At 39.4% G+C, this 27,819-nt stretch overlaps 1 protein-coding gene across 8 annotated transcripts in view; it reads left to right on the top strand.

Moving 5' to 3' along the window:
• Window positions 1-27,819, top strand: part of TMEM232 (transmembrane protein 232) — a 133,805-nt gene that overhangs the window by 64,990 nt on the left and 40,996 nt on the right. For all 8 annotated transcript variants that reach the window (XM_045020178.1, XM_045020182.1, XM_045020177.1 and 5 more), the window contains 4 exons: window positions 881-1,004; window positions 1,415-1,640; window positions 12,366-12,544; window positions 26,307-26,554. In XM_045020178.1, the coding sequence (XP_044876113.1) occupies window positions 881-1,004; window positions 1,415-1,640; window positions 12,366-12,544; window positions 26,307-26,554 (777 nt within the window). The remainder of the gene's footprint in view (window positions 1-880; window positions 1,005-1,414; window positions 1,641-12,365; window positions 12,545-26,306; window positions 26,555-27,819) is intronic.

Here is a 27,819-nt window from a genome sequence, read left to right as displayed (position 1 = left end):
TACAGTATTGGGATGAATCATCAGCAGGCCAGAGGAGGGGTTGTGACTTCTATCCCAGGCTGTGCTACAACTTTGAACTGCTTCCAGAAACTGTAGACAGGAAGGGACAGCCCACATATAACAGAATTGTACCATTCTGCTAGCAGTGTCTCCCACATTTCTTACCTGATAATTTCCTTTCTTGTGCCTTGCTAGAAACCTTCCTCCAATTTGATTCATTATTAGTTAACATTACTCTTAGTTTACCTGTCAGCAAATTATGACAAATCATCATTTCCTCCCCTTCTAATTAGCCAAATAATTCCTACGTCACTGGTAGGACCAACATGTTGGCCTTAAGGGTTAGCAGAGGAGTGGACATAGAGCTTTGCTAACACTAATTTCAATTACTATGAAAAAAGTTTATTTTTTCCATTAAATAAAGTGATATAAATCATTATCTAATGACTTGTTCCTCACCATTTGAACAGAAGCCTAGTACTTTTAAGATCTAGCAGTGAGCTACTTGTTACCAGTACCAAAATGTTCAATCCCTGAATGATGTCAAGGTGTAACAGAACTAAGACACCATTAAAGTGTAGAGCTAGTTCATCTGCCTTTTCTGTGGATCCAAAAAGAAATGTGATAAGTTTGTGCTTTTCCAGGGCCTGTATTGTCAGACCTTTACATTAAACTCACTAAATCTCCATAAATCTGTGGTACACTTTCACTTGCTCTCTAGAATTTGATGTTAACTGGCTCCAACAAATGCCTGCATTTATTGACACTAATTGGTTCTAGCAAAACAGGACACTAATTGCCTCTGGCTAGCCAATATTTTAAAAATCCATTATTATTTTATTTTGTATTAAAGTTTTTTTTTCTGTCTTGAAATATCTAGGTTGGATTCTGTATTAGGTTTGTTGGTCCTTGGAGAGGCTGCCAAATTAAACTTGTCCTGCTTGAAGGTTTTAATGGATCTAGTGAGAGATTTTATTTCAAGCTCTGTGTCTCTTCAGAAGCAGGTAACAGCAGTACTAATTTAGATGTAGCAAGAAAATGTGTTTGTTGCAAACACTAAATTGGATAGAAGCAAAGCATTTATTTTCTTTACTATTTAAAATTGCAAGTCATGCTATTCTAAGTACAGTATTTTGAAATGGGGATAGAATGAGCAGACCAGTTATTTCAATAGAACAAACATCTGGAAGCGTAACTTTCCTATTCTTTAACCGCTATGCATGTCTGGTGAATAATTATTTCCTCTACTATACTATGCACTCACTTCTGGGGCATTAATGTGACTAAATATGACATTAGATTATAGTATATGACTTTGCTCCTATTGTATACTATACAGTTCTTTTGTTAGAACTTGGATTTTGTCACAGACTCTCTAGGTATTTGATGGAAGTTTTTATATTTCTATTAACAGAAAGACAACTGCATGAAAAATCTATCATCCTGGCACTGGGAAATAGGCTACATATACACCACTGTGCTCAGAGACATTTGTTTAAGTGGTATTACCTCAGATTTACAAAAGACAGCTTTTCTTGGGTTCTGTGATTGTACAAAACCACCTAAGCATCCAGAAGAATTAAGTGGAGCAAGTTTTGTTGACCTTTTGCACTACAGTCCTTCACATGATCCACATGACTGTAAGTACCAAATAAGAACCCCCTCCCCCTCCTACCCCCCCCATATAGTCCTGCCAATTTTAGAAATATGGTAAGCACATGAAAAAGTTCAGCTACAGAAAACTCAGTTTGGTGCCCCGTCTTCACTTCCCTGACTGTTTGGGGATAATTTGCTCCTTATTATTTGCCCTAAGGTGTTCTACTTAATATAGGTAATATAAGAATCCAGGTGTACTAACTATACTGTATTTACATTGTAATTATTCTGCGTCATGTATTCTTAGATGAATAAGTGGTAGTTACAGGTATCAATGAACAAAAGCAAAGCACAACTGTACGGTAACTTCAATGTAACTACATGGTAAATTACAGTACACAGTATACTATTCCCGGCTCTTCCAATAGCCTGCTGCATGACCTTAGGCAAGTCACTTAAACTTCCTTGCTTCAGTTTCACTATCTGTAAAACAAAGGTAATAATACTGACCTCCATTTGTAAAGTGCTTTGAGATGGACTGATGAAAAGAGCTAAGTATTATTATTCTTATCTGTGACCAAGATATTAAATGAATAATGAATAAGAAACGAGAAACAGAAGCTCCTCTCTTTTTGTGTAAACTCTCAAAATTACCCATTACCAATTCTTTAACACCTTTAATTTATTTTACGCTGAAAACATGGCACAGGGTGCAGAAAAGATTAATATATAGTAAAACCTTTCTCTTTCTACCAACATCAGTTTAATATAAAATCTGGACATCTAAATATGTGGACACATGACTCATATGTGCACACAAGTGATTGCATGATTGTGTTTGCAAATATCATGATTGCGTACACAGTTATACCATAGTTACATACAAACTGGATAAAGATAGAAATGGCTGGTCACCTAATTATCCTTGAAATGTGCAATTGCAGGATTAGTGTCTGCAAATGGAGGACTTGCACACACTGTCATGGAAGCACTGTTGCATATGCATATTATGTGCACATATCTGGGCTAAATACTTGCGTTTTTAGCCTAGTACATATGGTAGATTGGAGTGATTACATTTCAAGGAAATAAAGGACAGGTTAATAGAAGAATACAGGATAAAACTTGTTTTTACGGGACAGCACTTCATGATATTGTATTCATGGACCAAAAAATCATATATTACTATAATATTGTGTGACCCCTTTGCATTATTATTACTTTAAAACATGCTTTTTATCTTATCAGATGCTTCTTAGTAGTTGTCCTGAATTTACAATAACTCAGATAGCATCTGTTGCTATTAGAAGTTTTAACTACCCAGAGAATGCTATGTCCATGACAGATGCCAATGAAATCCGAATGAGTATAAATATTTTAATTTTCAACTCTAAAAATTAATCTCCTTCATTCCTCCTACCACCACTTTTCTGTCACTACTGGACTACTCCATTTATACCTTATGCATAGTACACAGATATGCATTTATTGCAGGTAAATGATCATCTCCCTCTTTTTAACCCCCTTTCAAAGTTACTTGCTCACTGCTCAGATCAATCAAAAGGCTTTGTATGGCTCTTTTTGTGTCTCCTCTTAGGAAAGGTAGTAGTCCTCTGACTCCTTTTTGTCATGGCTTTCAGAATCCATTCTCCTTTCCTTTTTGTCAGATATGCTCAGGGAAAAAATGCATTACACAAAAAGCCTATTATTAACCATAGTATTTCTCTAATAGTCCTATGCATCCTAAATGATCTTCCCACATAGCAATGTTGGTGACATCTGTCATAAAAATAAAGCCAAATATATGTATTTTTCATTTTGGAGACATTCTAAAAAGCCTCACCACCTTTACTTGTCAGGCTTAAAAAAACATTATAAAAATTAACTTCTTAACAGCACATCTAACCTGGATACCTAAAACTTCACTGTTTTTTTTCCTGATGTCCCTTTGAGACCATAAGAAATGCACTGAACTCAGGGGACTGAGGAAAGAGGGATACAAGAGAGATCTGTTACAACCGCTGCCTCTCTAATGCCTTTCTGGTATGTTGGGCTGTATCATCACAACACACCAATCACTGCTGGTGCCATTAAGGAACTTCCATGTATGTTTCGTTCCATAGGGAAGCCCCAGAGCTGGGTGAGATTTGGAATTAGGAACCAGCCTGAATTCAGCAAAGACACTAGAGATCAAAAGATGGGGGGGGAGTCAGGGTCAAGGCTTGTATTGGAAAGGAGTGAGAAACTGGCCTGGCCTGGAGAATCCAATGGTTTTGGATTCAATTTTGGGGGAAACTAGAGGTATAGATTTTTTGAAGGCTATATCGGGGGAGGAGGGAAGAGAGAGGAAGGTTAAATCGGTTGAACCAAGCAAAACATGTAAAGCATTCAGATACTACAGTGAAGGGCATGATAAGGAAGCCTAGGTAGATAGAAAAATAGATTTTAAAAGGTTCAGGAACAGTGTTGTGGTTTGAACCACTTCTTATTTGATAAGGACTAACTGACCATCTGTAGTGTTCACATCCCATGAATAATTTAGGCAAAAATGGACATTGAAGGACAGTGAAACCTGAGGACTAACTGACTGAACCCACTTACCTGGAAACAGGCAGATGGACTGTGGTTAAGAAAAGTGCCATGGAATTGTTAATGAACATACATTGTCAGAATATGGGCTTTACATCTCTTCCAAAAATAAATAAATAAATAAATAGGATACTCACTATAGCACTCTACCAATAATCACAGAGTGTTAGGGCATTGTTTGAGTGTTCATTCAGGGCAAAGAGTGACATCTACTGAATGTCTTACAGCTTCTGGGTTTTTCCCTAGAGGTCTCCTATCAAAATAATGACCACCTCGGGCTCTGCTTAGCTGGTTAGACATGATGAGATGGTATTCCAAGGCTCTCCATATAAACACAGTATATACACACATACATCTGTAGATTTATTGCTTACCATGGGACTGAGATACTGGGCCTGTCAGAGTTCCCAACACAGGGCGCAATGCCTGTTTTACCACTTTGTTGAAAAGCTGAGCCTTCAAATTTTTCCTGAGCTGGCATGGAGCAACATTATCTGGATCTGAACACCCTTTGGTAGCTCACAAAATAACTGAAGATGATAGGCCTCCCATCCATCATCACTGTCTCATCAATCATAGCAACAATTGCAGAGCTCTTGTGATGTGGTTATTAAACTCTAGCTTTGAGAGCCTGTCCTCTGCATTTACACCAGGATTTCTACATAGAGACTCCTGAAGGCTAAAATCATGATCAAGGGAAGATATAAAAAACAGAGAAAAGTGTCACATTGATTTCTGAAAGTAAAAGAGTAGACCTTTTCGAAAGTTATACATTCCTACATCTTTTTTATCCCCAAGAGAAACTATCACTGGGGAAGGAGCATGCTAAAATCAAATCACATCTTTTTTTGTTCTCTCTCTTCTTTTGGACACTATTAACTCAGAACATTGTGATTGGGTTTTTTCTTCTCTGGTTATAAAATGGGTTTGCACTTTTAGGAAATTAAGGTAGAATATAAAGATTTATCTTAAGTCAGTGTAAATCTTCAAAACATACTACTATGTTCCTTCACCACAGAAGACAGATCCTCAGGAAGAGATACAAACAACAGCAATGAGAAAAAGGCAAGCTAAAAACAGTCACCTTGTGGTAATAGACATAACATAGCCCTAGAACAGGTATGTCTCCAGGATACAGAAGCCTATTACTGCATGTACAGTCTACTTGTATTTTAATATACACATTACATATACAGGACTATTGACCCACTTGATCTCCCCCTAGTTAAAATTTTCCAACTTGGTATGGCCAAGTACACATTCCAGGACCCTGCCAACAACCTCAAGCAATAAGACTATACACCTATTCAATCTAGTGGGAGTCATCCCAAGGGGAGATACATATAGTAATCTCAATAGATGTAGAAATAAAACTCATTATAAATATCTATGGCAGTGATTCTCAACTTTTTTCATACTATGTTATAAACAGAAAAAAATTTCAGTAGCCCTCCTCCCATAAGTTACAGCAGCATCTCCCATCTCACTAGTCAGAAAGTGAGGGTGATAGCAACTCTCTGTGATTTAAGGCCAAATTCTGAAATCCTTACACAGTTTTCATTTAAGTCTTACTTGGACAAATTCCTATTCAAGTCAGTGGGAAGTCTCTTTCTGTATCCAGTCCAGTATATCTGATGCTGCTGGGAAATCACACAATTGGTTACCATCAAGAAGGCAGCTCTGTTCTAGCCTAGCCCAGTTCTCAGCTTGTGTAGGTAAAGGGATGCCTCAACACATTAGCTTCACTACAGCAGCTCTCTCTTCACCACCTTGGTTCTTCAAACCTTAGCTAGCCATTTCTCTGCTAGATTATGCTGGGACTCATTTCTTGTCTCCTCCTCTCTCCTGCACCATCCTCCAGAAGCAGCAGGACCCCTGCTAACCAACTCCTCCCTCCATCTGGGGGACTTCATTGCCATCCTGATGAAAGTGGCTTTGCCTGGTCTGCTTCCACACTATGCATGCAGTTGGCCCCTATATCTCACACTGCTCATGGCTTGGTGTTAATCCACTCTGTCCAGGAAGAACCCATTCAGCAAGACTGCCAACAAAGATGGAGTTGGGTAGGCTCTGCTCCTCCTGGGTGTGTCTTTTTTCCCCATGTGTTCCTTGGCCCCACTTTTGGCAGCCCCATAGAAGATTTCATTGGAACAGCTAGCAATGCTTATGGCCAGAAGAGGTATTTTCCTAGTCTGTTGTTCTCAGCTCAAGTGCTGACATTCATATGGGCATCATTATATATTCCAGCTAAGGTTTGCAGTCAGTCCAGCTGTATGTCATTTGTTTCAGTCAGCACATGAATGTTTTATAAATATTCATAACTGCTGATTGTGTGAGGACAGGTATATGAATACTGCCAAAATCACAGGAGTCCACAAGTGAAGAAACAGAGACCAACCAAATCAAAATATATAGGAAAAAAAAAAAGTATGCCAACCCAATCACTTGTCTGCTCTTGACTGCCTGGCATGCTCCCCTCAACACAACAAGAATTTGTTTGGGGGTCAGTTGGTGAAATATTTTGTTTTGATAATGGCAATTTTGAGAGAATTTTTTAGACTTAAGAAGTATGTAGTCTTGTATGAAATGCAGCTACCCTTAAAATCCCTGTGGCTGCATTTTCTTTCAGCAATGGTGTCAGAATTAAATAACAAATGTCTAGGAAAATATTGATCTGAATTTTGCAACACTGAGTTTCACTGCCTATACCACAGCAATTTGCTATCTTTCCTGTACAGTTCAAACATTTGCTAAAACTATTAATCACTGTTGTATATAATTAGGTAGTGTCAGTACTCTCTTAGGTGCTTTACAGAAATGTGGGAAGACAAACTCCCTGCCCCAAGCGTTTACATTCTGAATAGGCAATATATAATTGCACGGGGGATAGGATGGGATTTAACAAAAACCTGTATTTAACTAGTCAAGCACAGAACACATCAGGTTAATTCCATGATTTAATATATATTTATTTATCTCTGCAGGGTGGAGTGGAGATTACAGGCCTTTTGATAATTTAAAAACTTGGCAGCAGTTTACAAGTTGGGTGCCTAAAGTTAGGCTTCTAAATCCATACTTAAGTGCCTAAATAAGTGGCCTGATTTTCAGAAGTGCTATTTTGAGGGTTTAGATGCTGTTCCTCTATATAGGACTACATTTCATTGAGTGTTTCACACACAGAGTAAATTCCTGCACCAGGATAAAATCCACAGCTCCCGCTTCACTCCCTGTTGCCTTATCTCCTGGACTATTCCACTTTTTCTAATTGCATACTAGGATTTTTTCCTATAATGTTTATGTAAAAATACCTCTAGAAAGTTTTTAAGTGACAAAGTTAACACTTGCTGAAGTTAGCACAACTGTCTTTCAGGAAGGCATAGAGAAAAATCAATTGCCATTTTGCCTGTGCTCATGTTATATCAGAAGGCAGCAGAATTTATAAACACTGATTAAGACTTCAACCTCTCTCGTTTTCAGAGAGGTCAGTGTGTGGGAAAAATGTGTCTCATTTAAAATTTACTTGATATAGTAATTGTCTTGACTCTTGCATTAGAATTGCATTGGGGTGATACAGCTGTTGCTGAATTACCACTGACATTTTTGTTTTCAGTGCATGCTAAATTAACAATACACTGAAAGACTAGAAAATGGAATAACCAGAAAACTCAGAATGGTTCTTTTCAGGTCCCTTGAATGGCAAATCTTTCTCTCTCTCTTTCTTTCTGTTAGGGACTTCTGCTGCTGGGGCTTTATGCATTTTTGCCAGAATATTCACTTGGTTAGCTGTCAGGAGCAGATTTCCTTTCAATATATTTAAAGCAACATTTTTGATAGCTGCCACTAGGTCATCCAAAGCAGAACAGAAGAGTGCCTTGTGATGCTGCAGGGGATCTGGATGAGTAGTTTTATAACAGTCAGGTTTCTCAGCAAATGTCTAGACATGATTATTAGATTGCAGTCCACTTTTTATGACAGTTCTAACATACTGCAATCTGTCTTTATAAGCAGAATTTCTCTCTCTATATATATTTTGCATTAACTGTGTGCCATTTGGGTGCAATAAGTTCTCACAAATATTCTTCTTTGAGAAGACTGTAGCAGAGTTTAAATCAACAAGTGAAGAGCCATATGGCTCACTTGTTAAATCATCAATGGCTTTTAAAAAGGAATTGTGACTTGCCGGAGTTTAGTTTGCTGGATGCTTTTATTATTTGTAATTTATCTTGTGACTTTTAGAGCAAACCATATTCAGACTGATGATTCTTCTATTGTGCTGGTAATATATTGTTCCGTATTGAACAAAGATTTAGAGCTTGTAAAGAGAGATGGTTTGTGCAAAACACTTATCTTTTATGAAAGTGAGATATATTGATAGTGAATGCTACATAATTGCTATATTTTCACCATTGTATTTTGCTATTAATTATCATCTTTATGGTAGCACCTACAGTCTGCACACACTCAGGAAGTCACAGCCTCCTATCCTGCAAATTGATCTAACCAGGAGGTGGGGAGGGGGGAGAAGACTTCTGTTCCTTGAATATTCCCATTGACTTCAAGGTACACATTATATACTTTGACAAAAATGGTTAAATACACATCAGCTATACTCAGCAGCCCCAAGCTATCCATTATTAGTTGGTCGAAGCTCTATTTCTGATTGAATACTCTTTGGCTAATGTATTATTCAACAGATATTGGTGAAATTAGACTAATATATTTACAAATATGTTTTCTGTGATTTTCTCCACCTCTGATGCTTGTAGCTAAATATATTTATCTATACAGCAATCATACTCAAAAAGTTTCTTCCACTCTCAGGGATATTTCTGCTTTCAGTTGATTTCCCAGCTAAGAACTGGAATGTCTCTGAAAGCAGCAGAATCTTTCCAAATGGAGGAAACTTAAGTGCAACTGCTGTAATTGTGTGTGTGCATACCATTTGTATGTGTGCAGTATATATGTGCAATTTGAATTCCCAGAGAAAACTCAGTTGTAGTTAGCAAATTAATAATTGAAATGTCTGGACACTCAGAGCTAAGGTTAAACTTACCATAAAGTATATAAATCCATAGCTAATGTACCCAAACTACTAAACTTTGTCCCTTTGACAATCCCAGCCTCTCATCTATCCTTCTTTTTAACTTTTATAGCTGCTTTGAAGATGTGATGTTGGATCTCATCCAAAAACTACAGTTTATATTCTCATGGAGTACCCTCCACCAATTTGGAGAGAACTGCCAAAAATAGTCCACTGGCTCCCATTCATTTCAGGATTCCATTTACAAATTTACTTCCTTAATTTTAAAACCTTCCATGGAGTTGATCCAGCCTCTTCATGGACCTTTTTGTTCTCAAGTCCCTGCTCCACACCCTCTTTAAATCTTGTACTTGACCAGTTTGTTCCTTCATGCAATCTGCCCACCTTGGGCAGGGGAGCCTTTGCTGCAATTTCTGCCATCTGGAACAACCTTCCTGTAGCTCTCTGCTCATACTAGTATTCTTTCTGGTTGAAAATCTTTTGTAAACACACATGCTGCCTTTTCCTTTGCCTAAATTTCTTAATTTCTCTCATGCCCCGTGTTCATTTATTAATTTTAACATGGTTACAATGTGTAAAGCCTTTTGGGATAGTTTGTATGAAAGACTCTCTACAAAACAAAATTGGATTGTATATAGGTCCTGCATGGTGTCATTTATTTATTCTTATGGTTTGCATGATCTCTTTTTCATCTAATTAATTTTCCAGTGTTTGTTTTGTGCTCTCTCCCTATAATTGTCAGTCACACCATGATTTTTGGTTCTCTGTATATCTTGTATTTGCTTTAGTGCAATATTATTTACACATTCACCTTATAATTCATGGTTGAAAGAACAGATTCAGTGAATACTTTCTTTACAAGGCACTGGCTACTAAATGTCCTCTACAGCTTTGGTTTCAGATCCACTTTTGAAGGTCTTCAGTGCAACTACTTAAGGTCTTACTGGACTGGAGTAATTCAGACAATATGGATTTGTGTCTCCTCACTGTTTTTGAAGTGCATTAGTTGTACCTCAGCCCCTAACACTTTCTGCTTGAGGCCTCTGGGCCAAGTTCTGCTCTTAGTTACACTGACTCACTGTTTTGTGCCTATTGTTATCCAGGCTGACTTATCAGTTATGAACCTGATTTACAAGATTCTGGATATCATTTGTGCTAGTTTTAAATTCTCTGAGGCTAACCTTGAAGCTGCAGATCTCCATGATGATAACAAATTGGGTAACAGAGCTGTCCCCTAGCAATTAATAATCCTCAAACTGCAAACAACTCATGACTTGCTTTTGGGAACTCTGACCACAAGTACATGTGAAGGGATATAGTGCCCAAAACAAATGATTACCTTAAAAAATAGGAAATACAGTAGTGTTTGCTGGAACTGATCAATGATTTAATAATACCATTTGCATATACATTCATTCATTCTTATAATTTTATGTTTTTTTGTGTTGGTAGACCTGAATGTTTTGTGGTCTAGTGTCCAAAAGATTCAGAATAATACTTTTATTTCCAATAGCTTCAAGCTATGCATATTTTATGTTTGTAAGACACAGCCTACAATAGTGTGGGTTTGTTCCAGAGTTCATGCTACATTAATCTCAGTTCTAACAAGGGCATCTGTTATTTAACATTTACAAATCTGAATATTTTGTGCACAGTTCCCCTAAAAACACTCCAGTCCTCTTCCTTAAGTTCACTAGGAATACACAGTGGCACTGGCTTCTATAAAAAACGGTCTCAGCTTTTGATACGGCAAGGTGCTGTTAGCCAAAAGGGCTCGTTTCCCCCTGGAGCTTACCTAATTACACCAAGGAGGCACGGAGACAGGAAGACGAGTACCACACCCTTTATTGATCGATCAGCTGAGTGGGTGCTCTGATCGGCTAGTGCCAGAAGAGAGACACACCCCACAAGCCCGAACGGGCCTTTTTATAATCAGTAACAAACAACTTAGCCTATGTTTGTCTACGTCATTTGGTTGACCTGTAGAACCTGTACATGCATCTATTAGGGGATAATTGGATACGCAGGATACATATATCATTTTGTGGGGGCTACAAGATACATCTGTTGAGGATACATTTGTCATTCTGAAGGGGACACAAGATACATCCGTTGACCCTTTGTACTAGATACTTTGGATGCATACATGTGAACGCAGCTGCATACACTTGGGGAGCCAAACAAGCTGATAAGCAAAATAGCTGACATAGGTAAATACACGCCTTCAGTCTAATAAGTTCTGTAAGCTTTCCAACACGGTTTGGGCAAGCATAGCATAACTTTGGTTCACTCAGGCCTAATACAAAAAGGCTTCATTAGCACTATGGTTTTCCAACAGTGCTCAGCACCATCTGCCAGTTGCTAAGCCTTCTGAGCTCTTGTTGACTTCAAAGGGAATTAAACATGCTACTGAGCACCTTTCAGGAGGTACTCAGCATACTGCAGGACCAGGCTGCTAGATAGCAAGTGAGCATTATCTCATTATTTGAAATGTCCCTTAGACTACTTATAAGGGAGTGTAGGGGACATTATGAATGTGGAGGTAATGTTATTTAAGACAACATGGGAAAGGTTTTCAGGGCAACCACTCTAATTTAACTTGTTTGGTTCCTTTGAAACTTTAAATGCTTTTATGCTTATCTGAAGTCTCCCACCTTCTGTTCCAAAAAGAAAAGGGAACGGCAGTATTTTTTCATAAGAGCTGAACAATAGTGCACTGAGATCAAATCTTTTTGCAAGTCTGGAATACTGTAATGGAGACTTATTTCCATTAACAGGCTTAGGCATCTTAACTTGACACTTAATACCTCCCACTCCATTTTCCCCTCCTTTCCCAGACCCCCACTCCCGCCCCCCCCCCCCAGAGTCGTCTTAGTCAGACTCACATATGCCAAAAAAATCCGTGAACTAAAAGATTTGATTATTCTGTTCCAAAATCAAGTATCCCCTGTAGGATGGCTGAATTCACTAAGCCAAGCTCTCTGCAACACTTCCCACAAAAACCTAAAGCATGCTTTTCTGTAGTATATTAACTCTGCATTTAATAAAGTGTTGCGGTTTCTTTTTCTCTTCCTAAAATAGATTCATCTGATACCAAAATTGTTACATGTACCACATGCTAAAATATAATTATTTGCAGGTGAAGAACTATTCTGGGTTATTCGCTATGGTGTTGTTTACAATCTGGTTGTGATGTGCAATGAACTCTGTGGGGATGTGAGTCGAGAAGGCTTAAGGAATGCAGTATGGAAAGCTTTACAGAAACAAAAGAATAATGAAAAGGATAGCCGAGTCCTGGAAGCCATAAGAGTAGCTGAGGTATGTATAAAATCTAAGTAACTGGAACAGACCATCACTCCAGCCGGTCACCAGTGTAACATAATCTAAACGTTTATTTTTAGAGTGAAAAAAAAACGAGGATGCCTTTAATTAAAGGAACAATCTCTGAGCCATGACTAGTAGCAAGCACATTGGTTAGTGGTATTGGTCTCCGGAGCCTACTTTGATATTTGTCAGAATGTGGAGGTACTTTAATTTAAAATCGGTTTTAAAGGGTTACTGTTTAGGTAAAAATTGACTTATTTTAAGTTTGATACAGCAAAGAATATACTTTGGCTTCTAAATCCCTTAATATTTCGATTGGGTTTTTTATACCACGTTATTCAAACAAACCAAAAATAGTGAATGAGTTTCTCTTTTTGGTTTACTGGTCAGCAGTTAACTATTATCAGTGATCTTTACAGTCTTCTCGATGTTGCTGGTGGCTGATGCCTAGGCAGGAATAAGAAACTGCTATGCAACCTTTTGCTCAGATGGAAAGAATCATTGTGTTTTCTAAGGTCCAATCCAGCTCCCATGGCAATCAGTGTTAAAACTGCTATTTGGGATTATTTATTATGTGAACTACATTATTGCCTAGAGTCCCCAGCTGAGATCAGGTCCCCATTGTGCTAGGTACTGTAAAAACAAATAATAGAGGCAGTCCCTGCCTCAAAGAGTCTACACTTCAAGTAGACAAGAGAAACAAAGGGTGAGAGAAAGGGCATATTATCCCCATTTTACAGATGTGGAACAGACAGCGAGATAAAATGACTTGCCCAAGATCACACAGGAGGGTCTGTGGGAGGGTCAGAAATGGTACCCAGGACCTTGAATCCCAATCAAATGCTTTTATCACAAGACTGTACCTTTTTAAAAACAATCCCAGACATCAGTGCTCACTAGACAATATCTCGGAGTTGTGTAACATTTCAAGGGGCACCAGGTAGGGTTATCGCCTATAGACATCATTGTTAACTCTATCCACTGAGCCTTTGAAAGTAGCTCTTCAGAGTTAATGAAGGAAGGAAATCAGGGGACTTAACAGGGAGCAAAAGGAGAAAAAAAACTCTTCTAAATGCCGATGCTGATATTTTATTTAACTTAATGAAAACAGATGCTTTCATTTTGTAACTTCTTAAACTGTCAGCTATATTTGGCTATATCTCAGAGCAGAACATTAAACTGGAAACAGTGTCTGTCAATACCTACAGGGTCTAGCCTGCCACATTTTCTCCACTGAATAGAAGTAGGTAAAAGGGTAACATCACTGGGACTTAAGAATTTGGCAATTATTGTTTTAAGTGTGCTTCAGAGGATGAGTTCTTTGAATGTAGACTCCATTCTTCATAAAATAGAAACAGAATTACAGAAGTGGGACAAGTTACAGTTAAGACAGGTAAGGAAGATAAATGTGCGGAAAATGGTGCCTGCAGAAAAGTTAAATTATGTATTAAATTCTCTGCCCAGTCCTATTATCTTAGGAAATTAGATAAGAATGTCTGATTTATTTAACTGGGATGAAAATAGGCCTAGGAGATTAAGTATTGAAATCTTTGATAGCCTAGAGAACACAAGGGGATTTGTCAGCTAGTCACTAGATATTCTTGGACATTTGCCTTTGCCCAACAGAATTAAGGCATGTCGTTTACCTTTTCCTGCACAAGTGTATGTGGAGTGAGGGGATGGAGGTGGGAGGGGGGGAGGAGGAATGCTCAGACTAGCACTCCTTGAATGCTGGTGGCAGGTAGTTTCACACCCAGCAGCAACCCACAACAATAAGGAGCATGATGAACTGGGCTTGAGGCACGGCTATGGCCCCTCCCATTTCTAGCATCAAGCATCTAGACTAGCATCTGGAAGCAGGTGCAAAGGGAGGATAGTGGTGTATGGGAGGGAATATATAATGTACCTTTTACCAGCAGGAATAAGGATCATTATCCCACATGCTTCCTCCAGTGTTCTGAGATCCTCTCAGCAAAAACTACAGAACACTTCCATTCAGCTCCTACAGGTACATCTACTCACAGCACTCACCCTGGGATCAAGGCTATAGTATGTTCCTTAAGTTAACTAGCACCTCAGCACAAATAGAGATAAAAAAGGTACATTTTGCCTCCTTCTCTACTTCAGTTCCAATGAATCACATTACATGATAATTGATAATCTAGTTAGCTTGAATGGCCTACCTGTATGTGTACAGAAGATCTCCTGTGGACCATGCTTAGAGGTGTGGCACATGACAAACTTTGCCTAAAGAGGAATAATACAATCTTTATTAATTAAATTCAGATATGGTGTGAACAGGTGCGACTTTTTTTTGAAGTCAACGGGCAATGTTCATGCCTACATGAAATTTTTGTCCTTATAGGAAGAAAATAGTTTCTCTAGGAATAATATTTTCCAGCCTTGCCAGGAATCACAATAGGATTTCAGTTAGAAACTTTGAAAATGGAAATAATTTCCCCACGTAATACATATACAGGTAGAAATAGATACAGATTGTACTGTTGCAGTGAAATGAATTTACATGTGTGCTTTAAGGTTATTGCAAAATAATGAAAAATTTAACTTGATAAAACAAAGTATCTGTTTGTAGCCCATTAAGAGTGTGTTTTCCTAGACTTATGACCTCCGCATCTTTAAGCAGATTGCAGTAGCTGCTTTCAAAGTACTTGAGTTGCTTCCAGGATACAGTGGAATTGCTTTTCAGATTGTGGTAGATGCGCATTTGCCGTACAAGCCCACATCAGGAGAACTGCAAAATTGTCTACCACCACCAGTGCTGCCTTCCTCCAAATAGATCAGTCACAGGCATTAAAACCACTTAGAGGATCAGCAAGAGGGGAAAGGAGAAGCAATCAGTTCACAACTTCCTATTACCAAAGGGCATCTTTCTAAATTTAAAATAAGAACTCCCTGAACTTTCCTTCGATCCCAGCTCTACCACTGGCCTGATTTCATAGATAATTATTATTAGGGTGGGTGATGTCACGTCTCTGTGCCTCAGTTTCCCTATCTATAAAATAATGACAATTCTACTGACCTCTGTTGTAAAGCACTTTGAGATCTCATGATGAAAAGTGCTATATAGGAGCTAGGCATTGTTATTATTTAAAAGAAGCGGTTTAGTAGCATGCTGCTGAGTAGGTATAGGGTCCTGCTGTATCGTAAAAAAATATAGCAGGTTACTGGTAACACTCAGTAGCTAATACTGCACTGAATTAGTAGAAAGGAGACATACCAACCAGACTATTGTCTTAAGAGAATAGATTCACTAGGAAAGAGAACAACAAGACCATCCAGTTTCTCCCTGAAAAAATTGTCTCATGTAGAATGAATTTGTAACATACCTTCTAAATTGCATGTTTACTGTTAGGGTGCTGACTGCACTTTGGTGTCCCTATAGGAGAGCTTTTGTAATATCTATAGACAAAGACTAAGGCATCATGCTGCACGCCTAACCACCATTGGGGTCCATATGCCATGCCTCATATTTTGACTTGGCAGAATTCAGTTTTTATTTTTTTATAATTTCAACAGATAAATTGATAAAAATAAAAATTAATATTAATTTCACAGTTGGACAAAATTGTGGGGTCAGGCAACAGAAGGTCAGACAATTGTTTAATGACAGTAGAGACAGACTCAAAAAGTTAAAGCTTTATATCCATCAAAACCACAAATTGTCAACCTTACACATAAAAATATACAAAGTTAATATCCTTAAATCAAACTCTACAGTTCTCAAGCAGATTTTTTACTTTGCCTATCTGTGAACTTCAGTAATCAATGGAAATTTGTTGGTATGTGTGTAGATAGCAAAATCGAAGTTTATTGACATTTACTGATAATCTAATCCTTCTAAACCTACTCATACTGCATTTTGTCTGTTTCTAGATGGCTTCAATTAACCATTTTTCTGATTAATACACTCCAGAAAAAAAAATCATGAATGCTTTGGGGGAGTGGCCCTATCACACATGTAAGATTAACTAGATACGTAAATTCTGGCACTTATGTCAACTATAAATGGGACTCAACAGCTCACAAGGAATTTCATCGGACTCTGTTGTTGATACAGTATTAGTGATCCTGAACATAGCCCTGTATGCAAAGCTCAGTATCAGAATTTCTTGGATGCTTTATTTCACTTGTTAGCATTGTGTAGTTTGTTCCATTACTATATTATGCATATTACATGTGTCGATTTCACTGATTTTTTTAATGTTTTCAGTTGCTTCTCTTTTGCGACATGAAAATATTAATAGGTTTCCAAAAAGTGTTTTCAAAACTCCACTAAGTTAAGGCTTAGGCTATGTCTACACTACCACTTTTGTCAGTATAACTTGTCACTCAGGGGTGTGAATAAGCCATCCCCTAAGTGACATAAGTTACTCGGACCTTAGCGCCAGTGTGGGCAGCGCTACGTCAGCGGGGGAGCAGTGCAGTGTAGTCATAGCCTTAGATTCATGTGTCACCATATCTCCTTTTTCCTTTCAGACCCCACAGAAGTCTCTCAGCATGGTGCAGTGTATACACAGGGGTAAGGGTGAAGACTGGGTTTGAATAGATGTGCTGGAGGCAGAGAGAATGCATGTAGAATCACAGAAGTGTAGGACTGGAAGGGACCTCAGTAGGTCATCTAGTCCAGTCCCCTGCACTGAGGCAGGACTATGTATTATCTAGACCATCTCTGACATGCTTTTGTCTAGTCTGTTCTTAAAAACCTCCAGTGATGGAAATGCCCCAACCTCCCTAGGTAATTTGTTCCAGTGCTTAACTACCTTTACAGTTAGGAAGTTTTTCCTAATTTCTAACCTAAATCTCCCTTGCTGCCATTTAAGCTCATTAAGTCTTGTCCTGTCCTCAGTGGATAAGGAGGACAATTTATTGCCCTTGTCTTTATAACAACCTTTTCCATAATTGAAGAGTGTTATCAGTGTCTCCCCTCTATTCTCCTACACCCTAGTCTTTTCCAGAGAAAACAAATTCAATTTTTTCAATCTTCCCTCATAGGTCATGTTTTCTAGATGTTTAATTTTTGTTGCTCTCCTCCGGACTTTCTTTCTTTGTCCACATCTTTCCTAAAGTGTGGTGCCTTAGTTGAGGCCTTATCAGTCTTGAGCAGAGCAGAAGAATTACTTCTCATGTCTTGCTTACAACACTCCTGCTAATGCATCCCAGAATGATTTTTGCTCTTTTTTTTTTCTTTTTTCAACAGTGTTATATTATTGCTCCATAGCTTGTGATCCACTATAACCCCAGGATCCTTTGTTGCAGTACTCCTTCCCAGGCAGTCATTTCCCAGTTGTATCCATGCAGCTGATTATTCCTTCCTAAGTGTAGTACTTTGCATTTGTCCTTATTGAATTTCATCCTGTTTAATTCAGAACATTTCTCCAGTTTGTCAAGATCATTTTGAATTCTAACCCTGTCCTCCAAAGTGCTTGCGACCCCTCCCAGCTCAGTATCATCTGCATGATTTATAAGTTTGCTCTCTCTGCTATTATCCAAATCATTTATGAATATATTGAATAGAACTGGACTGAGGACAGAACCCTGAGGGATCTCACGTGAGATGCCCTTCCAGCTCGATTGTGAACCATTGATAACTATTCTCCCTGTGCCCCAAGGGGCTCCCTGGCAGCATGATTCAAAGGGAGAAAGCATGCCAGGAAGCCAAATGGACTACTGGGTCCAGAGATAGTGCAGAGACACAGTGTCTTTTTGTGGATGGCCCTGATCACCTGAATATACCCAGGTGTGGGAGTGGGGTCCACAGCCTTTTCCACGAAAGAGCAAATGCTGCAACCTCACCTCCCCCAACCATAGGATACTTTGTTACAGTGGGAGGATCTTTGTGGAGGGATGCTCATAGAATTCAGGAGAGGTGATCTGGGCCCAAATGCCTACGTACACAGTAGCTGCCTTTAGGTGCAATGGTGAGAGTGTTTTCTTTGCTTGAAACAGTACCCTGTTCAAGCTGGCAAAGTAATGAAGTTGGTTGTAGAGACAAAAGCAAGTTCACAAGTTCATGAAAGGTGAAAGAACTGAACACACAACTGCTTAACTTTGTGCACTGAATGCACTTCCTGAGTGGTCCTGAACTTCCACTCAGCATGGGTGTGCTCAATAGCTAAATGGATTCTTGCCTCTTAGCATGCTGAAGTATACATCTTTACCAGACATCTCAGCATAAAACAACTTTTCAATGGTCTCTCCACCACAACCATGTTCAAAAGGCTGATACCTGCTCTGTATAATTTTTAGAGCTAGGAGAGACAGGCATGAAATTATGTTACCCCAAGTAATTAGATTTTTCAGATATTAAGCTATGATAATGTAACATTTCAGTGTTACTTTGATTAATGTGTCAGAAGACTTTTTTCAGATAACTCTGGTATTCCATTTTATACCATTTCCCCCCTTTCTCTTTTGTAGCTGATATTTCTGATTTCTTCTATCAGAAACAGCAGCCTAAAGAGTTTACTGAGTAGTACTATAGTGCTCTAGGCTGCTAGAGAACTGTGGGAGGAAAAAACCTCTCTCTGATGGTTTATTCCTATTAGTTCTTAAGAGAACAACAGTGGTGCTCTTTTCAAGTGCTGTCATCTACCCTTCCTTTCTTGGGGCTAGGTTTGTGCAACACTTACTCACGCTGATGAGTACTTATTCACATGAGTAGTCTCTCAAAATAGTGGCATAGGGAACAGTGACCCTGGGATGCTATCCAAACTCTCAAAACAATTAGATGCACACAGCACCTTCTACACAGATGCTCTGGAGTGCAGAGAGAGTGTAGTTATGCCAGGCAGAGCTCACTCACATTATTTAGTGCAGGGACTGTGATATAGTGGATGCAAAAGGAAGCAATGCCTGGGGAGAGCTTTGCATGACAGCAGTGTAATCACGCATCCTGGGCAGTAGTCCTCACTCCAGTTGAGGGACTCACCATAGAAAGTATACCCAGAGCGGTTAAGGATCAAGGAAGAATACAAAGGCAAGTGTCTCAGAGGGATGGTACAAGGAAGTCCATGGCAGCTACAAAATCATTCTGTCCATTGCAGTGAGGCAAATCCACTCCCTCAAGCATCTCACTTCTCAAAGTGTAGCTTACCCTGACTTGTCATATCAGAGACATGGACAGTGTCCTCAATATGACAAATGCCAGGGTTCATACTCCAGCTGTAGATTTTACTATTCCTTCTGTAAGTATTAACAACAATGGATGGAAGCACTCCAGCATATACAGACAAGGTGTTGTGCTTGATGCAGTTTTTGGCCAATGTGATGTGATTCCCTTTGTGCCTTTGTTTTCACCAACAGTTCCATGCAGGACAGACTGAGGGATGGCAGTGCAGAAGGAATCCTGCTTTCTCACAAGAGGAAGTGTATGCCATGCTATGCAGATGTGGGGGAATATGGTGGGGATTTGTATAGTCATCCTTATTTCTTGCTGAGATGATCTGTCACCATTTAACTATCCCCGTGACTGTACCATAACTGATCCCAGTGGTGTTCCTCAAACAGTGATGGCCCTGACTCTCACAAGTAGGCATAGCACCAGGCTGTGGCCAGTAAAATGCTTAAATAGTTCAATAAGCAGCTCCTGCAATTTTCCCCCCTCTTAGCCTGTAGCACTGCTAATGCTAATACCAAACAAATAAACTGCCACCCACTGGCTTGCAGTGAGTGCACACACACACACACACACACACACACACACTGTGACTAACATGGCTGATCACAGTAAGGCAGCTGGTGTGAAGCAGTCACCTGCTGTAGTCACTCTGAGGTGCAGTTTTGGGTGCACACTGCTGGGGCTGCACTAGCCCTTTGGGATACAGAGACTCCTTTTGAAAATGATCTGGTGGATAAGTTTCCACAGGCACACTCCTATTATCCCCTTCTGGCAGGTGCAACCCACCAATGTCTGAGTTGCCTGTTATTACTAGTGGAAGTGGCTGATTTAGCACTTTTTGAAAATATTTTGAAAATTCACATCCCCGTAGGGTGCACACTTGGTTTCAGATCTGGGTACACCAGTTTGACACACTATATCTCGGGGGGAGTGCACTGTAACTCCCATATTCCTTATTTATATATAATTGTGACCTTGCATATAAAGCATGCCATGTAAGGTATCAGGGGGAAGGTTATGATCTGCTGAAAGTCACTGTTTTATCTAAATATGTATATAATTAGTGCATGGGAAGTTATGAGATTGTGTTGTATGGTTGTCAGTAAAACATGCTGTACGTTGGGGACTCAACCAGATAATAGCTCCACAAAGACAACAGCAAGGAAAGTAACCAATGCCTGGGCAGGTATCAAACAACCATCAGCAGCCACTGTCCAGCAAGAGAGCTACAATTCAGTGACTCAGCTGCATAAGACCACACCAGGGGCATTGCTCAACCTTGCCTGGGGACTCAGCAATGCCCACCAGACATGCCTGGACTTGTGTTCTCCAAGCATATGGACTAAGGGTATAACACAGAACACCGTGGCCCCATGCTTTGCCTTTTCTCCTACCCCACTCCTTTGCTACAAGTAACAAGGACACTCAGAAGACTGAAGACTCCAATAGAGGAGACTGGCCCAGGTTTCAAGGGTGAAACCTGTTGTGACAGGTTCTTCCCCCCTTTGGGGTGCCACCTGGAACTGGGGTACCACTGAGCCCACCCAGCACATCAGCCTGGGTTCCCTTAACACTGTACTGTTATGCAGCATATCAAGCCCTTCCCCAGGCTTCAGACTGCACTTTACCAGTACACATACATGTAGAGACACATCCAGCTGCAACTATAGACACAGATGCTGAGATCAGCTCTGCATGGGAAGGCTCAGCTAAGGAACAGCCCAGTTACTCAAGTGCACCCCCACTCTGGAGTGTAAACCCAAAATTATACCATCTTGAACTGCACTCCGAACTGTACAGCATAAGCTCAAGAAATTCGCCCTCTCTCTCAATGTGGAGAGGAATATACAAAGCTTTTTGCCCTTAGTTATGATTTCCAGACACACTGGTTTTAGATAAAACAAATGAAAGTTTATTAACTACAAAGATAGATGTTAAGTGATTATAAGGAATAGCAAACAGATCAAAGCAGATTAACTAGCAAATAAAACAAATATGCAATCTAAGCTTAATATACTAAAGAAACTGGTTATAAGTAGCAAATTCTCACCTTAAATGTTGTTTTAGGCAGACTGCAGAGAGTCTTGAAGGCAAGCTGCATTTGCTTTCAGCTTAAAAGTCTAGATATATCTTTCACAGACAACCCTTTAGCCTGGGCTCAGCACTTCTCCCCAGTCCAGTCTTTTTGTTCTCAGGTGTTTCCAGCAGTCCTCTCTTGGGTGGGGAGTCAATGAAAAATGAAACATGATGATGTCACTCCTCTGCTTTAAATAGTTTTTGCATATGGCGGGAATCCTTTGTCTCCCAGTTTGATTCCCACGCGCAGTCAGTGGAAAAAACACTAGTATTATCATGGAGTTCAGTATGTCTCTACATTATGACTGGAGCCAGCCACGCCACCGCGCAACACAGAGCACTGGGTCAGGCCCCAGCTCTGCAGCTGCACTGTCCCAGGAGCTCACAGCCCCACTGCCCAGAGCATTGCGCTGGCGGTGGAGTGAGCTGAGGCTTCATGGGAGGGGGAACAGCAGGGGAGGAGCTGGGTGCTAGGCTCCCGGGGCAGGAGCTCAGGGGCTGGGCAGGAGGTTCCCACAGGCTGGAGGTGGCCCGTGGGCTATATTTTGCCCACCTCTGATCTAGAAGTTGCCCAGTCTAATAGGGTTGAGAATTTAGACTGTGTGCTTATATTTTCTTTTGGTAACCACACTGACTGTTTGCCTATCACTTATAATCTATCTTTTGTAATCAATAAACTTGTTTTACTGTTTATCTTCACCAGCGAGTTTGCCTGAAGTGCCTGGTAAATCTGCTCTGGTTTACAAAGGCTAGTCCTATGTCCACTTTCCATTGATGAAGTAGCGAACCAATTAAATTTGCACTGCTAGTCTTGAGCAGTGCAAGACAATATATTCCTGAGGTACAGTGCTGGGAGGTGGGGGGATTTGGCTGGTGCCTTTCTCTATGTGATTCATGAGTGGCTCTGGGAGCATTCATGGAACCTAGCTGGGTGTGGGGCTCCACATGCAGTTGTGCTGAGTGATAACAGCACCTGGAGGCTTTGTGAGAGATAAGCCCAGGCTAGAGAATTAAGGGCACAGCTGTGCCACAGTTCCAGGCTGCACCCCAGGGATCCTGTCACACCAGATGTCTCCAACCTCTCATAAGATCCCAGTTTCACGCCAGTGAAATTGGTATCATGCTATGGACATGCATTTGCTAACAAGACTCAAACATGTGCATTGTTACTCACAGTCCAAAAATAATAAATGCAGATATTTACAGAGAAGCAGAAACAGAGCCCTAAACTCTGAGGCCTTCATTTGGCAAATCAATAATCCAGACTAAATTGTGACCCTAATGTATGAGAGGAAAATAGAAAATTGCCACATACACACACTAGCATAATAAGCAAATGTTAATTGATGTACTTTGATTGTGATAGTTCCTGGGAGATTTGCAATGAGCAAGGCTTTACTGTATGGGCAATTCTACAGCATATGCTGGAACATCTAGGAAGAGTCATCATTTCTAAGTACTTTCTACCATCTGCTAGAAAAACTGAAATATTGAAAGGTTTTTTTCCTCCACTTTCTCTCTGACTCCTCATATATACAGCTGACTTCATTCTTGCCATTTATGACCCATTAATATTTTGCATAGTTCCCGTTTATAAAAGCTGGTCTTCTATATATTTTTTGCTGCTGAATTATATTATAGTAATGGGCACAGAAAGAACAAAATATAAATAACTTTCCAGACTGAGAGAGCCAGCCTCATGGATTCATTGCCTTACACCCTCATTTTGTGCTGTAGTTCAAGGATAGAAAGTGCTATTTACTGAAACAGATGTCAGTCATTTAAAGTTTCCTCCTAAAAAGTCAGAGGCCTCCAGCTTTAGCTGTGCCTAATAGCTACTGGTGCAACTTTGGCCAGGGCATTTGTGGGTTCTCTCCTCACTCCTCTTGCCACCTGGGGGCAATTTGATCCTTGGCATAGATTAGGAAAACCCCACAGCTGCTCTAGACTAACCACAACTTTCAGTAGCTACAAAGGGCCATCCACCTTGATGGAGAAAAGCTGTACTCTAGTTATGCCCCATTTCCCCCTCCAACCCAATAACCGCCCTGGTTCCTCTTTGCTAGGGACTGCTGGGAGGATGGCACGGAAAGTATCTATGCCACTGTGGACACCCTAACAGTGGGAGAAGATCCAGGTGCTTTCTAGTCCCTTCACACCACAGGAATGGCACAAAGGAACTGGCTTGGAGCTGAGGGTTATGGCCACAGACAGTTCTGAATTAGCTTACATCACTCTCTAGCAACTCTCTTTGGTCATCACAAAGTGCAGCATTGATAGGTTCTAAGGGGAGTTAAGTCTAGGTCTCCTATGCCAGAAGAGGGTTGTTGTAACTATACTGGGCCTTTCAGAAGGGGAGACAGAGTTTGGTAAGGACTTGGAAAAACTACCTACTTGAACAAAAATATTTGTTTTAGTTTTAAAAACAGCAGATTACCACTTATCTTGTCATGTAGAAATCACCTTCAGGGAAAGGGTGAATCACTGTCAGAGAGACTAATGTAATATGTTGACCCTAAAGCAAGAGGTTGCATATTAGTTCCACTGTGAACATGGGGGAAAATCTACAGTGGCTCTGTTGCCACAGGCTCGAATCCAGAGGCTTACTTATTTTTTTCCATATACCCAAAAGAAATAAAAGGTGTGACTGACAGTGAACACATTCTCTATTCACTAGGGAAAACAAGCTCATGTGTAGTTGTTCCATGTTCACAGTTCTTCTACTGAGGAGAGACAAGGGTTCATAAAGTGTCAAAAAATGAAGAGCTATAGTATTTTTCCCATTTCTGTGTTAAAGACAGCCAAAACAATTTTAATTACATTTGTACACAGGCAAATTTTATGGGAAATTGTATGCCGAGTCTGTGCATAGAATGAATATTTACAACTCAGTTAGAAATGCTTGAGGAAAATAAAAACAAAACCAGGATTTATAATGGAAATGCTGTCACTAGATAGTTATGGCTGTGTCACTAGCAGAAGCTGCTATAAAAAAATTAAAAGGTTTAGGAACTGAAGTAAAATGAAGTAACAAGTTGTACAGTTACTAACTCTTAATTGTTTAAATGTACCTACATAATGACATTAATAAATGTTACCCAAAAATCAGACTTCAGTAATGCTAAGAAGTATGATGGAATGAAGAAAGCTTTTTTTGTATCAATGTCAATCTGTTTACCATTACAAGGTTTGAGAGGCATATAAAATGAAGTCTGACTGGTAAAGGGCTACACAAAGATTTATAACATTCAGTAAATAGTTTCTCATTGGTATTTTAAAACAGAATAGACAGGATGCAACATCCTATTTACTTTCAAGAACGAGCAATTATATTATGAACATAAAAAAGTGACTGATTATAACATTGTGTGACATTTTGAAGCTAACAACTTCAATGGTTATAACCAGATTCTGACGAAGAAAAATATGCCTTATGGGCATCTCTAAATTAAAACATCCTCAGAGAAGAAAAGTAATTAAAAACAGTCAAGGACCTCACCAAAACAAAACAACAGGAACAGAAACATAATACTAGTGGGTTTTGGTTGTTACTATTAAAATATAAAAAATTAAGAACAAACAAAAAAAAGTCATTCCTCTCCCAAAAACTGTGTCGAATTTGTATGCAGTATTTTTGTAGCTATGTCAGTCCCAGAACATTAGAGAGCCAAGGAGAGTGAGGTAATATCTTTCATTGAACCAACTTCTGTTGGCAAGAGAAACAAGCTGAGCCAATAAAAAATATTACCTCACCCACCCTGTCTCTGTTCAGAGTTTGTAATTTATCTCTTGTATAGCTAATATCCTTCTGGATTGAGGGATAGTTTCAGATATTCAATAAAAACAGTTATATCTATCAGCACAGCAGTATATTGGCACACACAATGTCCCATTCAAAGTTTCTGAAACTGAGTGCACATATTTTTCATGTGCCTCTATCTGCATATATAAAACTAAATTAGCAATAATTGGAAATGAATATTTTACATGTGTATGTCATGTACTCAAATTCCTTTTTACTTTGTGTGCACAAAACTACCTGTTTTCATCCTCTACTGCACATGCAGTTTGAGGCCATATTTCAAACCATGCCCCTAAAAGTTTACAGAATGCCTGTTTGTAAGATTGGAGGGTTATTGAAAATGCCTTCACAAGGCTCTGTAAAAAAGATTTCTAATTGCAAAAAAGAAAAAAGATATAGAAAGGTGAGATTTAAACTGGTATAAAAAGTAAAGCTAAGAAGTGCCTATTAATGTTTCCAAAGAGGGAAAAAAAGCAGAAGTTCTTATTTTCATCATTTTGTTCTATAAACGTAAGCAAATAATCTATAGTATACCTTTTATTTCCCTTACCTCACCCCATATACTGACTCAAAGGAGAAGCACTGAATCAAAGTGAACCATGGAAAACAGAAAAATGCTACATGCCTTATTTATAATTCTCTCTGTAGATAGATTATATCCCAGATCATTTTTGCCATTACCTTGTTTCTAGCAGTTTATTGTGGTAGATTTAATTTTGTTTTTCCTTTTCATTCAACAGGCTGAGGCAAATGGTCCAGCAAATCCTTTTATTAGTTCAAGTGCAAATGCTCCATCATCTTCCAGGACCTTAACCTCCTGCCAGTATGTGGGCTGGAGAGTTGCCAATGTATTCTCCCAGGTCTACTTACCACCCATTGGTCCCAACATCCCTCTGCCAAGCAAACCTAAACAGAAGCTATCTCCTATGCAGTATCAGCACTCAGAGCAGCGTGATGTGGAGAAAAGAACTGCATGTTCTTCTCTAAGGTATTTGTTTCCTACATATAAACCTCTGTCCCTTCCCCTTCACACACTCCATTTATTCTTCTGTTTATAAGAGAGAGATATAGTTCCCAAGTTAATGACATTTATATTTAATATTTTTACAACACTCTCTAGTCCCCTGAATTCAGCATCTGAAAAGGTTCAGCAAAATATATTTGGAGTAAAATTAGTCTGGATCATGTCTAATTTTTATGTTAAAAGGCTTGTATGCTTTGCATTGGAGTTGCCTGGCTGTATGTCATCTCAGCCTCATGCATTATTAAGTTTAAGAATAAGGTGTTTTAAAAAAGGAAACATTTTGCACACCAAAGTCATACAATTAAAGACTTTCTGAATTTATTTTAAGAACATGAGAATGGCCATACTGGATCAGATCAAAGGTCCATCTAGCCAAGTATCCTGTCTTCCCGCAGGGGCCAATACCAGGTTCCCCAGGTAATCAAGTGATCCATCCCCTGTCGCCCATTTTGGCAAACAGAGGCTAAGGACACCATCCCTGTCCATCCTCGCTAATTGCCATTGATGGACCTATCCTCCATGAACGTATCTAGTTCTATTTTGAACCCTGTTATAGTCTTGGCCTTCATAACATTGTCTGGTAAGAAGTTCCACAGATGGAAGTATTTCTTCACAAAATGCAGTCAATTTGTTTGTTTTAAACCTGCTGCCTATTAATTTCATTTGGTGACCCCTAGTTCTTGTATTATGAGAAGGAGTAAATACCACTTCCTTATTTACTTTCTCCACATAGGTCATGATTTTATAGACTTCAAACATATCCCCCCTTACTCATGTCTTTTCCAAGCTGAAAAGTCCCAGTCTTATTAACTTCTCCTCATACAGAAGCTGTTCCCTACCCCTAATCATTTTTGTTGCCCTTTTTCTGTACCTTTTCCAAATCCCATATATCTTTTATGAGATGGGGCAACCACATCTGGATGCAGTATTCAAGATGTGGGTGTACCATGGTTTTATATAGAGGCAATATGATATTTTCTGTCTTATCTATCCCCTTCTTAATGATTCCCAATATTGTTCGCTTTTTTTGACTGCCTCTGCACATTGAATGGATGGTTTCAGAGAACTATCCCCAATGACTCCAAGATCTCTTTCTTGAGTGGAAACAGCTAATTTAGACCCCATCATTTTATTTATATATATAGTCCCAGGCAGACTGCGAAGAGCTACAAAAGGATCTCTGGGCAACAAAATGGCAGATGAAATTCAGTGTTGATAAATGCACAGTA

The sequence above is a fragment of the Mauremys mutica genome, chromosome 6, assembly GCF_020497125.1.
Source record: "Mauremys mutica isolate MM-2020 ecotype Southern chromosome 6, ASM2049712v1, whole genome shotgun sequence".
NCBI classification, from domain to species: Eukaryota; Metazoa; Chordata; order Testudines; family Geoemydidae; genus Mauremys; species Mauremys mutica.
The sequence above is the reverse complement of the archived record's forward strand: the minus strand, read 5'-3'. Positions and strand labels throughout refer to the sequence as shown.